The sequence below is a fragment of the Alternaria postmessia genome (assembly GCF_024291825.1).
Source record: "Alternaria postmessia strain BMP 2775 chromosome Unknown scaffold_6, whole genome shotgun sequence".
In the NCBI taxonomy this organism is placed as follows: Eukaryota; Fungi; Ascomycota; class Dothideomycetes; order Pleosporales; family Pleosporaceae; genus Alternaria; species Alternaria postmessia.
The window spans coordinates 367,961-380,857 of NW_026260079.1; the positions used below are offsets into that span (position 1 = coordinate 367,961).

At 50.8% G+C, this 12,897-nt stretch overlaps 2 protein-coding genes across 2 annotated transcripts; one reads left to right on the top strand and one right to left on the bottom strand.

Moving 5' to 3' along the window:
- Positions 1 to 1,709: 1,709 nt before the first annotated feature.
- Positions 1,710 to 4,655, bottom strand: J4E82_001639 (uncharacterized protein; the record flags this gene model as incomplete). Its single annotated transcript, XM_051727947.1, has 3 exons — positions 1,710 to 1,811; positions 1,871 to 4,492; positions 4,554 to 4,655. The coding sequence occupies 3 exons, from the start codon at positions 4,653 to 4,655 to the stop codon at positions 1,710 to 1,712; spliced, it is 2,826 nt and encodes a 941-aa protein (XP_051592302.1).
- Positions 4,656 to 10,823: 6,168 nt separating this feature from the next.
- Positions 10,824 to 12,517, top strand: SSH4 (Rsp5p-dependent ubiquitination, sorting of cargo proteins at the multivesicular body; the record flags this gene model as incomplete). The annotated part of the gene is made up of 3 exons (XM_051727948.1): positions 10,824 to 11,226; positions 11,280 to 11,585; positions 11,637 to 12,517. The coding sequence occupies 3 exons, from the start codon at positions 10,824 to 10,826 to the stop codon at positions 12,515 to 12,517; spliced, it is 1,590 nt and encodes a 529-aa protein (XP_051592303.1).
- Between the last annotated feature and the right edge of the window lie 380 nt (positions 12,518 to 12,897).

Here is a 12,897-nt window from a genome sequence, read left to right on the forward strand (position 1 = left end):
CGACGCTGGGTATACTGAGTCGTAAAGCATGGGAAAATTTGTCAATTCTCCATGAGCTCATCACCTCGGTCGGAGCTGAATGTTCGGCTTTGTTTCAGGTCACGGCAACGTTACATGCTGCCGGTATCCCGTTCGTTGGTGACATTGGTTTCATCGGCAGTACCGAGCGCTTGGAGCGGATACGGGATGTACTGGGTAGGGATGGGTTGGGACGGTTATGTCATGATCACTGCCAGAAGCAGGATTTCCTCGAGGGATGTGGCTCGCCCCAAGTTTCCGAAGGAAAGTACCTTGTTGGCTTTTTGCACTCATCAGCCTAGAGACCAAACCTGCTTCTTCCATATCCTTATATTGATACTGAAGAGCATGTATTCATCGACGCATTGTAACAGTGTTCTTCGGAATTATCGACGGCTGGTCTCAACCATCGGTCAGTCCACTCACCGAGTGAGAGACAGTAACGACAAGATGATTCCGTCCTTTTACTCAAGATCTCTTCCATCAGAACGAGCATGAGCGATACGATATGGATGCATCTTGTTGCGATACTACGCTTAATCCTGCTAGCTCGCTGTGTATACTCAGATGAGCGCAGATGCTTGTGCAATACCTCAGCTCATATATTATGATATCCCTGAGCCTTGAAGAAGAACCTCTCGAAACGAGACCTCGAGAACGTGAGGATTTCTAAGAACAGAGAACCGGACTCACAAGCAAGAAGAAAAAAGCCTATTTAACAGAGTGAACACCTTGTCTGACTCTGTTCCTTCAATCGACGTACATGGCACGAGAATGCATATCTGTGCTGTTCCAATATCCAGGAACAATACTGAATCGACACTTCCTACAAAACGCGCATACATGAAGGTTGGTATAAATGACAACCGAGAGGCAATCATTCAGACGCACCTAAAATAAGGTGCCAAAGGCATCAAGTATTTGTTCAATAGAACCTTACCAACATTGGTAAGTTTAACTCCAATTATTACCGCTGTGGATTGAAGAAAGTCCACGGGGGCATTTTCATGATGAGGTGGAGGACTGAATTGAAGTAATATTGAAGGGAGAACCAGGCCTAAGATTATAGTTGGTAATACTCATCATTGTCAGGGACGTGGCCGTGAGGTGTACAGTAGCAGTCGCGAGGAAATGGTAACTGAGGGATATTTGTTGGCGCGTCGATGGCGTATCCCGCTGCCTCAATCTTAATCTTCGTGGTATCGGGCTTGCTTAGTCTCTTGTTGAGCCAATACTAGGCAGTCAGAAACATAGCACGAGTATACTTGACGCAAGAACAAACGCTGGAATGCTATTCATCGTACCTGCTCCATGGATGGGGAGTGTAGGAGGAATGGAAACTGAAACTAAACTAAGCTACGCTACCTACTATACTATGGATTGATTGACAAAAAAACGCCTTTGCAATGTTCATACGTATCATCGTCTCTTACTCGTGGTGAAATTCAAAGCTGCGCTCGCTGGAGAAAAACACATGTTCTATATATAAATGCCGCCCCCTATTGCCGAAAATGCTAGCACTATTCCATATCCTCCTCATATCAGGGTCACACACATCCTCGCTAAGTGATGGGAATGTGAGCGCGCCTGTTGGTATTTCCATCTCTTCCTCTAACCAGACATATCCTTATTCAACGCCCGCAGTAGCCACACACGTAATCATGATTGGAGTTTGATACTTTTTCGTTCCTTTAAACGGAGTACAAATCGCGGAAGCGCGCTTGTTGTTCGGCAGGGAGACCTCCGAGGAAGGCGTCGAAATCGCCGATCATGCCCTTGTATGTTTGAATGACCTTTTTTCGAAGTGTTAGCTGGATGCGCGTGATGGTATCAAGCATGGGCATAGTCTTACCTTTTGGAAAGTCTCATAGACCTGTACTCCGGCAGTAGGACCCCTTACAACATTTCGATCGGCCATCGACATGTCGTTGAAGAACTCAAGAAGTGATTGCTCCATAGCGCCAGGGTTGGCCAACACAATTAACATGAAGCCAGTGAGGGCATGGCATTTCTCGTCCGTCCATTGTACTTTCCTGATAGCACGGAGGAAAGGAGGAGCGATTTGAGCAAGATGTGGAGCGAGTAAGGGCGCACATCCAAGACCTAGGCGACCCAAGGCGATGGCTGCGTTCTCGTTCAGAGACTCCGGAACCCGCTCGTCAAATAGGATGCTACCCAGCTTTTGTAGCAGTTCCCCGACGTATGGTTGCATGCCTTCTCCCTCGCACATGGCAATCTCGCCAACGGACCAGCAGGCATTGTTAATGACTGAGTATCCAGTATCCAGGCCAGAGGAATCTATCTGGGAAACTTCCAGCTGTGTAATAAGAGTCTTGATGATGGGTTGTAGATGAGGCTTGAGTTGTTGAAAGACGTAAATGGCGCAGTCTCCAAGGAGCGCATAGGCAGATTGCCGCACGTCATTGTTCTGATCCCTCATGCAGATGACTAGTAGCTCGAAGAAGTTAGATGCTTGTGAAACCAGTGTGGCGCTGTCCTGGGAGCTCAGAGCTTGGATGATTGCGCTGAGCAAGTCCAAGCTTGTCACCAAGAAGTCTTTGTCTGGAGGCTCGAAACCGTTAATCTCAGCTGCCATGACGCCTTCTTCGAGATTGCGGTGAATGATCTTCATGCATCTAGCAAAGATTCCAGCTGCATATGGCGCGAATGTGTGTCCGAGAGCTGTGGCCACATATGAGAGACATTCCAGTAATGGGAACATTTCTCTTGACTGGTCGGACACCTTGTTCCATCGTTGAAGAAGTGCAGGCATGAGTGTTTGGACGAGTTTGTCTTCTGATAGCTTAGGTCCCACGTGCTCAGCGAGCGTCTGAACACAGTCATAGAGGATGAACATGTTACGGTCCTTGTACATGGAAAAGCACTGCACGAATTGCTGAACGATGACGCCACAGTAATCTTCGAGCTCAGTGTTGGCCTTTTCTTCGAGATTTGCAAAGGCCGATGCCGCAGCTTCCTGAACGCGTTTGTTTCTGTCGAGCATCTTCATCAAGATGCCTTCCATGACTGGCTCGAAGAATTGTTTCTTGCCAGCAGCGTCGAGATGTGCCGCCCATCCCGAGTAACGTCCAAGTGTCCAACAGGTGATTTGGCGAACGACAGGCTTTGGGTCATTCAGTAGAGTTATGAGGAAAGGAGTGAGCATAGGAAGGTGCGGCTCAACGACCGACATGCAGCCATCCGCAATTGCGCCAAGAGCCAGAACCGCAGACTCCCGGTTGGGCCACTCTGCATGGTTGAGGTTATCTGTCAAGTATGGAAGGGTCGCCTGGAACACAGCTTCGTGGAAGACTGATGCGAGGACATCAAGGGCTGCAGCGGAGCACTTTCGCAAATTCCACTGCTCTTCGGGATCACCAAATTCATCGTCGTCGTCGAAATCGTCAATCTCGCCCTCACTCAAATCGTCATCATCTGCTGAGGCTCCGGGTGTTCCATTGGAGACTGGGACTGTCTCGCCGTTCGCGTTAGTGGTAAGTCTTGCGGCCTTGTTTGATGCGAAAGTGGGCTTGATATCTTGTTCCCTGTCGTCGACTTCATAATCTTCCTCTTCACCCTCCAGACGCAGAATCTCGTCCTCGCTGTACACCATGCTCGATAACAGAACAGGTATTATCTTAGCCAGATATGGGCCGAGGTGGTCCCGCATGTTCTCGTCTTCGCTGGCGCACAGCCAGAATTCTGCTGCATCCAGAGCCAAATCCGCGTTGTTCTCCGTGCGTTGCTGTGCCACCATAAAATCGACCAAACCGCTCATATGTGGTATGATCATCTGAGGGGCAATATCGGCGATGTGGACAAAGGTGCGGCAGACGTGTTTCCGCACGTCTTCACTGGGGTCGGCGGCCAATTTGAAAAGTTGATTTAGTAGCGTGTCGATGTTCGCGACAACAGCCTGAGGCTTCTCTGGGACGAATACGTTGATAGCGGCCAATGCGTCGGCGCGTACCCGAGGCTGGGGACTTGTGGTGAGCTCGAGTAGCTTCGGGAATATGAAGTTGAGGGGCTTTTGTCCCTGGTATTCGCGATCCAACGCCTTCCTGTTATCCTCACAGATCTTCAGCAGAGCACCCATGGCGCCTTCTTGTGCCTGTGTCGAGGAATTGCCGTCCGCGTTGCTAACCATACCGACCAGCTCTGACAGAATCTGAGGCCATCCCATGATGGTGCCCTGTCGCACAATCTCCGTTATGACATTTCCGGCATAGCCCCGTATTTGTGAGGTAGAATCCGACAGTCCCATAAGTATCACGGATCGTATGTAGTCCTTGGTCGAGTCGGGCATCGATTTGTACGTGGTCTTTACGTCGTTCTTGAGCATAACGGCAGCCGCAGCTCGCGTCTGGAAGTACTGGGCGGCGTCCATGTTTACGACCGGCGGGGGCTGGCTGCTGGAGAAGATGTATGCGAGGTACTTGTCGATATCGGGTGAAGTTTGGGCGGACTTGAGCATCTATGCAGTCGTCGCGGTCAGCACAATATGGCGATAGGGTGTGTAGCAAGAGCAAACTAACCTCGCCGGCATTCTTTCGCGCATTCGGATCATGGCCACTGAGTGAGTCCCTCAGACACTGCGCCAGCTGCCGCAGGGGCTCTTCTTGGGGTTGCCACGCCATATTGGAGTGTGGTTTGCTTCGCAGTGCGGGGAAGGTGTAAAGGGGAGTTGACTAGCAACCCTAGAAATGGGTATGAAGGGAAAATCAGGGCTGCGCTGCGGAGGTAAGGCAGGCAGAAAAAAGAGTAGACCCTGGCGACTTAAGCTCGTTCTGCTGGTACGCTTCATGGTTAGCTCTGCTGGGGAAAGCCATGGACGAATTAACAATGAGGGGCAGCGCTCACCAGCCTTTCGCGTGCGAAGCGGATAACAGGGTGGGTTACAAGGCGACGAACATGTTTTTGATCCGTCCTAGGAATAAATTCTTGCGCTGCAATATTTTGCGTGTGGTGTAGTTTGCTCGTAATTGACGCGGGGGCCGGGTCGTTGCAGTGGGTTCTGCTTGCGACCCAATTATGCGCGGCGGGCGGTGAGCAGCTAGGAAGAAGTTGCTGCCGTGCGACTGAGTCGAGGATAGAAGCGCAGTCAGCCTTTGTTAAGGCGAAGACGAGGGCGGTATAGAGTCGGCCAAGTCTAGGTATTTGCGAGTGCGCGTCTGCTGGGGCGACCTGCCTGTTTGCGACGTCCCCAGCCCGGTTGGCTCGCTAGAAAAGGGCGACAAGGTGACTGCAAGACTTGTGCAATAGATCGCATGTTCCAGCTCTTCCCCCCCCACGAACAAACAAAGTCGCCATCATCATGGCGCCTCGTCGATCATACGGTGCATATATGGTCGAGACAGCCTGGGAGTTCTAGATAGCACCTGTCATCAGCCGCCTGTTGCACAACTCGGTGCTTCTCGCACACGTCGTGCTGCAGCACCTGCATCGTGCTCCTACTTGAGATGACGCCGTCCGGTATCGCTTCATTCGAGAAATGACGTCTGGGCAACTCCTTTATAAGTCATGTGAGATGTTTCGAGTAAACACGTGTATCGCAGCTACTCTTTCCTGTTTGTCTCACACACTTCTCCTCCACCGCTTCCATGTATGGAAACCCACCCCGGTGAAGAGCTACATCGAGAAAGACCTCGTGGAGGCAGTCCTAACACGAAGAATGAGTTTTGTCGAGAGTATCAGCGCCCAGCCAGTTCGATCAAACACGCAACACATGGGACATCTGCAGGATGCACTCCTACTTGCCAAGGGGCTTCAATCACGGTGGATCTCCCGAAACAGTGTCGAATAGCGAGTGACTTGTCATAGCCAGATGGCAAAGATAACGGACGTCATGTTGTGATGCAGTTCGACCCATTATCAAAGAGACACGGTGTTGACAGTAAAGAAGATTGGTCGTTCATCGGGCTGCTTGCGTAATCCGCGTGTAACATGACATTAACACATGAGGCTCTCATGCCGTGATGGTTCCACAGTTGGACCTGCTTCCGACGCTTCTCGCAGTCCAAATCCTTCCGGGCTCTACTAAGCACATGTATGGCCTGATACCCGCCGTCTTAGACTGCATGGTACTATGGAAACGTCGATATCAGGTTACACTTACTACCTTGTGTACCATTGTTCACTTGCCATCAGCATCGTGTGATACCAATGAAAAGATTATGGAATAAATTTTGCAGCCGGTGGAAACATCCTCATTGAATCCCTCTCGCAGGAAAACGATGATTCCTACAGAGAAACTGAGGGTACTAGCAGCCTCTGGTTAGTGCAGTACTGATCCTCTTGCCAATGCAAGACGATGGGCTCTTTGCAACACAAACAAATCGCACGGTACATGTCATTCTTCAATCCTGAAGCTGAAAGTATACAGCAGTCATAGTACTAGCAAGGATTGCAAGAAGAAAATTCCCGACTCCAAAGCCTTGCTCTTGTGTTTTCGCAAACCCCACGATCATTCCGGAGACAACAAAAGCGACAGCTACTCCGATAGCTAGTAGAAGACCAAGTACAGCGTGATTTGGACCTTCAATGATGTGTACTCCCCATCCGAACGCAAGGTCTTCGTTCGCAGGCGCATTACCCTTCGCCTGCTGGGCCTCGGCGATCAAATCCCTATCGAGCTTCTTGGGTAGACGTTGGAGCCAGATATTTTCCATATGCTCGCCCCATATGTTCCATCTCGCTCGATGCAGATAGTGAAGAAAGACGTTGACCGGCATCCTGATTCGAGGGCAAAGGTAGTGGTAGCGCTTTTCGTCCAGTTCCTCTTGTGGTGGGAACTCATCGGGCTTCTTGTGGATACCAGCTCCGTACTGGTTGCGCTGACTGACGGAGAACTACAAGAGCTTCAGTATGAATGTCCTACATCAGGGAAATGTGTGAGCTCTTACCATAACAAAGTTCACGTCACTAGGCCGCAGGAAAAGTCGCCGCAGACCGATACCGCGACTGATATTGTATTTGTCCCATATCATCTCAAATAGCTCGTTGTCCGAACTGATACGTGAAATATCGACCTCATGATGATCGATAGCATGGTTTCCCGTACTCACGCAAACTTCAAAATACTTGAACGGTGAGGTGATCTCCACTACATAGTCTGATCCGGAAGCCGTAGAACTCACGATATTCTGGGCGTTGCCAGCACGTGGTGTATTAGCGAGGCCTGAAGGTGGACCAGCTGAAGATGTTTGTGTCGACGGCGCGGATCCAGTAGCTCCAGAGCCGGAAACTCCGGTCGCCTGCGTTGTCGATATACCACTCGTAGGTACATGTCGAACGAGGGGGTCTCGCATACAGGACAACTGCTGTTTAAGTTGATCAAAGGCCTCGATGTCTTCGACAGGAAAATCACCCCAGAGGATAGTGTTGCACGACTTGGATGATCAGCAAGGGCGATAAGTCAAGAAGGAAGAGTACGAGAGCTTACACAACGCCAACGCATTCTCCTATAACCCCGAGGAACGTGAGGAACGAATAGTTCCACAATATCGTAAAGGTAAAAAGATGTACCCCAGAAGTTCGAGAGACTCGAAACTAAATCCCTAAAACTGCCGCCACGTTGGCGAGATCGAGTTCTTCGTTCCTGTTCTTGTGCCGCATCCTGCTGCTGGTAGATCTCAATTACTGTAGGAGGCGCTTCGTTTGTTGAGTCAGCTTGCTCTTGGTCCTCGATAGAAACTGTCGTCTCTCTCTGTATTTCTTCAGCCACCACCACGTTATCGATTGGTTTTGGTGTGTCCGTAATCGATTCGACTACATTCTTTTGATCAACCCCATCGATCTTCAACCATGCCTGCATCGCCAGTACAAGTTCTCGGAAGGCCTCAGAGTTGATCAGGAATTCCTGTACTTTTTCAATATGAGGGAATGGTAGGTCATCGTTGAGCTCTTCATCAGACGACTCATCGCGATCTGCTCCCAAAATTGGTTGATTCCGTTCTTCAACAATAATGTCGCCCCGAATAGTTGAGAGCCAGGTCTCCAAATCCTGCTTCTTTACTTCACCGTCTGATGGGTGGGGCAGTTCGGCGGATCCGGTTATGCTCCAAATGATCTCATCGGCTATGCGCCCTGCCAGTTCACGTACAAACTTAGCAGCCTGAATTGCTAGACTGCTATCGGAAGCTTCTTTCAATAGATCCCGACCGTAGTCCCTCAAAAAGCCTCTGATATGCAAACGTGCCTTCCTTCTGTCAACACTAGAGATGGCTAGGGTGTATGTCGCCTTCAACTCTTCTTCGTTCAAAAGTGCTCGTGAGACCTCTCGGATTCCAATGGTTTGAACTGGGTTTAGACTGGCATTTGATGTAGAAGAGACAGAAGATGCGCTTTCTGAGAAAACGCTGTCGATCTCGCTTCCATCATCAGAATCCAAGTCTGGCGTTGCTGACACTCTGGCATTGGTGGAGGTGATGCGCATATGCTGAGGAATAATGTCATGAGTCTCAGCATCATCGTTGAGGTTGCCGTCGCCTGTACGAACCAGGTAGGCAGTGCTTGAAACCTGGATTTCCTTCACAAGCCTACGAAGCGCGGGTTCTCTACCTTCTTCACCTTCTCCATATATCACCATCATGTTCACATCAAACAACCCCATCAGAGAATATGCCGCATCTTCTCCACGCGTTGTCTCACGGTTCTTCGCCCATGACATCCGCTCCTCGACACTAAATTCAGACAAAGGTGTTCCTTGTAAAGCTGCGGTGGGAATACCGGTAATCTCGTGTATATCCCGTAACAACGAAGTTTTATTACCAATGTATTTGCCCTCTTTGGAGAAGAACTTCACTGAATCAGGAGCAATGAGCTCTTGAAGCGTCTATCCTCGTGTGAACCATCTGCTGTGACGTAACGAGGCGACGGTCGAAACGTCGGAAAGATACACATAGCAACAGACCGCGTTGTGATACCAAGCGAACTGAGAGTTTATGGCCCTCTGGAGCTCTGTGCTGCTCATTTTATCGATACAACAGGTGTCTATCCAGAAGTGATAGAGGCCATCTTGAGCAGCTTGGGCCGCACAGAAGAGGAGTTTTCTGTAGCCCGCCTTGTCTTTCCCAGTACCATTAACTACGTCTCGGAACGTGACTTCTTCGTCTTCCCACGTATGGGACAAGATGGCATAACGCGGAATATCATTGCCGATGAACTCCATGAGGCTGAATTCGCCATCGTCGTTGCGTCGCAGAAGACGCATAGTGGAAAGTCCGGACCGGAAAACAGATTGACACAACAAAGCTGGAGAAGCCAAAATGAGACGACAAAGGATAGCAGGTAGGAAGATGTATGGGCTTGAAAGACCAAGTAAGCGCTCAAGGCTGAGGCTGAAGCTGGAGATCGCTTGGCATACCCGTCTCGCCAGCACGTAGGTATAGCTGCATACCTACCCCTCCTAGGGTCGCAACAGAGTATTATTGGCCATGCTACAGATCATAGTGCAACAATTCGGTTGACTGGAGGCTATAGTGATATCGAAAAGGTATTGAGATGCATGAGAAAGGAGCTATGGTACTGCGCAACACAAGGCAGCAAAGGCATATGCTGCTAGTGAAAGCGCACTTGGCCTAGTCAATGAGACTGCTAAATGTGACAGTGCTGGCGTCTGTCTATGGGCTGAAGATGTTATCCCGAGACATAAGACAATTGACTATTAGGCGCAATTAATTTCTACATGGATATCGGATGTCGACGTCATGATGGTCACTTAGTAGTCCAGACCCGCGCCGAGACGGGATGAGCAGCAGCGAGTTCCCAACCCCCATTGCATCGCGTCGAGGTTGAAAGAAGTTTCAATGCTTTGGTGGGGTACCAGACGAAGCTGCATGTTCTAAGGACTTACTCTTGTTAGGCACAGACAGTACCTGATGAAGCGCAACTGAGGGCGGCTCTGCGATGTTGGTGTTTCAGGACTGTACGACATGCGGTAACGAGTGGGCAATGCCTCAGGGAGCGAAGCCAGGTTTCCCCGCCCTGGAACAAAAGCAATCGCGGTTAAGGGCTAAATTTGGGCCATGCCTCTTGTAGCATGTCTGGACTAGCGATATATTTGCTTGTGACGAGCAAGTCGAATTTGAAATACCGCAGGCTCGGTGTGGAGTATGCTGCTGTGTTGTCGTAAAAGACGAGCTGTAGCTGCAGCGGGCTCTAGAAGTAATGTGCATACGCGTGCTGTCGTGGCCATGCAAGTGCCTGTTGGTGTCGCGGTCTGGACTGTCGCGCGAGGGTGTCGATGGTTGAGAGTGCCGGCTCGAGACGGCTACTGCTAGCAGCAGCGCAGTACCTGATACTAAGGAGACGCGGCAGAGACTTGGGAAACAGGTTGATTTTGGAAAGTGTCGTGTTTCGTAGCCAAGCTGTAACGGATAGATCGGCAGAATCCAGGACGGGCATCCCAGAGGGTCGTGTGCAGCGGAGGTGGCAAAGCAGCCGCGCGATCCCAAGCCAAGCTGCGTCAGGCACTTGACGTCTCACGCCGATCTCACCCTCACGCCAATACATCATCACACACACACTTCGACGCCTTTCCTTCACCCTCTCCAGCGACATCGCGCTGTTACCGACGGCCATTCGCACTTTCACCACGCCCCATCGCGTCGCTGTTGTGTCGCTAGCACTGCCCTCGGCCGCGACGCTTCATCGAGTGGTAACCGGCCCCCACTGGTCTACCTAACGACTCCACCGGGCGACTTCATCCCGGCACGAGCGCGGCCGCGCCCATCGCAACCTCATCCGCCAAGTCGCAAACGTCCCACTGCCTCCCAGTGACGGCTGCCTTTACACAGCACTTCACAATGCTGCCCCAAGAACCGCTTCAACCGGGCTCGCCGCCAACCACGCTCTCGAGGTCCTATTACTCCAGCCACAATGCGCCCGCCGCGCACCCTACCGTCTTCACCGGGTTCCACCAGGCATCACACCTCGATGATGTGCGGTTATCGGGTCACAACAACAACCTCGGCTCGACGGCCAAGGGCATCATGATAGGCATATTCTCCGTGCTGGCCGCTGCGGGAGTATGTCTTATCATCGCCGCCATTGTTTACTACTTCCGGTACACCAACCAGGGACGCATTTTCCTCGACCGGATAACGCGGCCTGGTGAGTATGACGACGAACAGCAATTTGCCAAGGAGGAGGCCGAGGCGCTAGAGGATATGGATGATCTGCAGAGAACAGAGTACATGAGAGCGAAGGGTATGTCATCCAGAGTATTTGCAGTTGAAGGGAGCATTGGCTAATCCCCGCAGCTTTTGTGCAAGCAAACCCACCCGAATCCGTCCAGACCGACATTTCTCTCTCGCAATTTCTGGCCATACAAGAGAAAGGCGTGTCTGCCTGGGAGTTTGAGCCCGAACTTGAGATCGCCAACTGCTTTGTCGAAGGCCGAACCGAAATCGAGTTTTTCGATTCTGAGTGCAGTGTACAGAGTAACCTCCCGATACCGAAACAAAATGAAGTCTACTATTGGGAAGCCAAGGTTTACGAGAAGCCCGAAAACACCAGTATTGCGATAGGCGTCACAACAAAGCCCTACCCGTTGTTCAGATTACCAGGTATGTATATTACCATCACGAACACTTTTTCCAACTGCTAACATATACTAGGGTACCACAAAGCCTCGATATCATACATGTCCAACGGAAACCGCCGATACAACCAGCCCTTCCACCCGTCCGCCTATGGCCCCTCTTACGTCCAAGGAGATGTCATTGGAGTTGGCTACCGACCCCGAACTGGAACCCTCTTCTTCACACGAAACGGCAAGAAACTCGACGACGTCGCTCACGGTCTCAAAACTCAGAACTTCTTCCCCACCGTAGGCGCAAACGGTCCTTGCCAAGTGCACGTCAACTTTGGCCAAATGGGCTTTGTCTTCATTGAGGCCAACGTCAAGAAGTGGGGTCTAGCCCCCCAAACCGGTAGTCTGGCTCCTCCTCCACCATACGGCAGCGAACAAGGATCGATTCTTCTGGATTCTGGTCGCGAGGGTATAAGAGAAGGCATGGCCGGAAGTTACATCCAAGCGGGTTACGGACACGGACGGTCTAGCAGCCAGCAAATGCGTCTTGGAAGACAGGTCCCAACAAGTCCAGGGCCACAGCGCAGTCCCACAGACATATCATTAGCGGCACTCAGTCTTGTGGATTCAAACGAAGATACTGCCGGCGAAGGACCCAGCGATGATCATACTACAACTATTCCGGTAAACCAAGGTCAAGGTCTTGGGCTTTTACAACCTGGCGAACTTCCCCCCGAATATAGCAGCCCTGTTGGCTCGCCTAGTCTGCGAAACACAATCGATCACCAAGACGGATACAACTGGGACGAGCGAGCACCGCTTCTGCAACGGTCTGGCTCAGCTAGTCCCGAAGTACCTAGCTACGACGCTGCTATGGCTGATACACCAGGGATCAGCCGACCAACTATTCGAGTACGCAGTGCGACTGAAGCCGGCGTCCGACCACGACCGAGAGGACCGAGATGATTGAATCGAAGTCATTGTTCTCCTTTGTATTGTTTTTCCTAGCCTCATACGGTATCTCTTTCAACTATACCCTATCGTTCAGCTTTTTTTTTCTTACTTGTCAGGATTGGGTTTCGAGAAATGTGACGACCCCATACGGCGAGGGGCAAAGAAGTAAGCACACACTTTGGAGTTGCTCGACCTTTTGAGGGGTCCGAGCCAAACGGCGTTCCGGAAGCGAACATTGTTACTTTTTTCTTGTTTATACTGCTGGGGAGTTTACGAACGAGAGCAAACGAACAAGTTGTTGCTGGCGTTTCTTATAGATTGGTGGAGGTTTGCGTTGAAGTATGCGAGTGACGTACGCTTGAGCGAAGTCCCAAATTGAGCAGGCTTCTGGA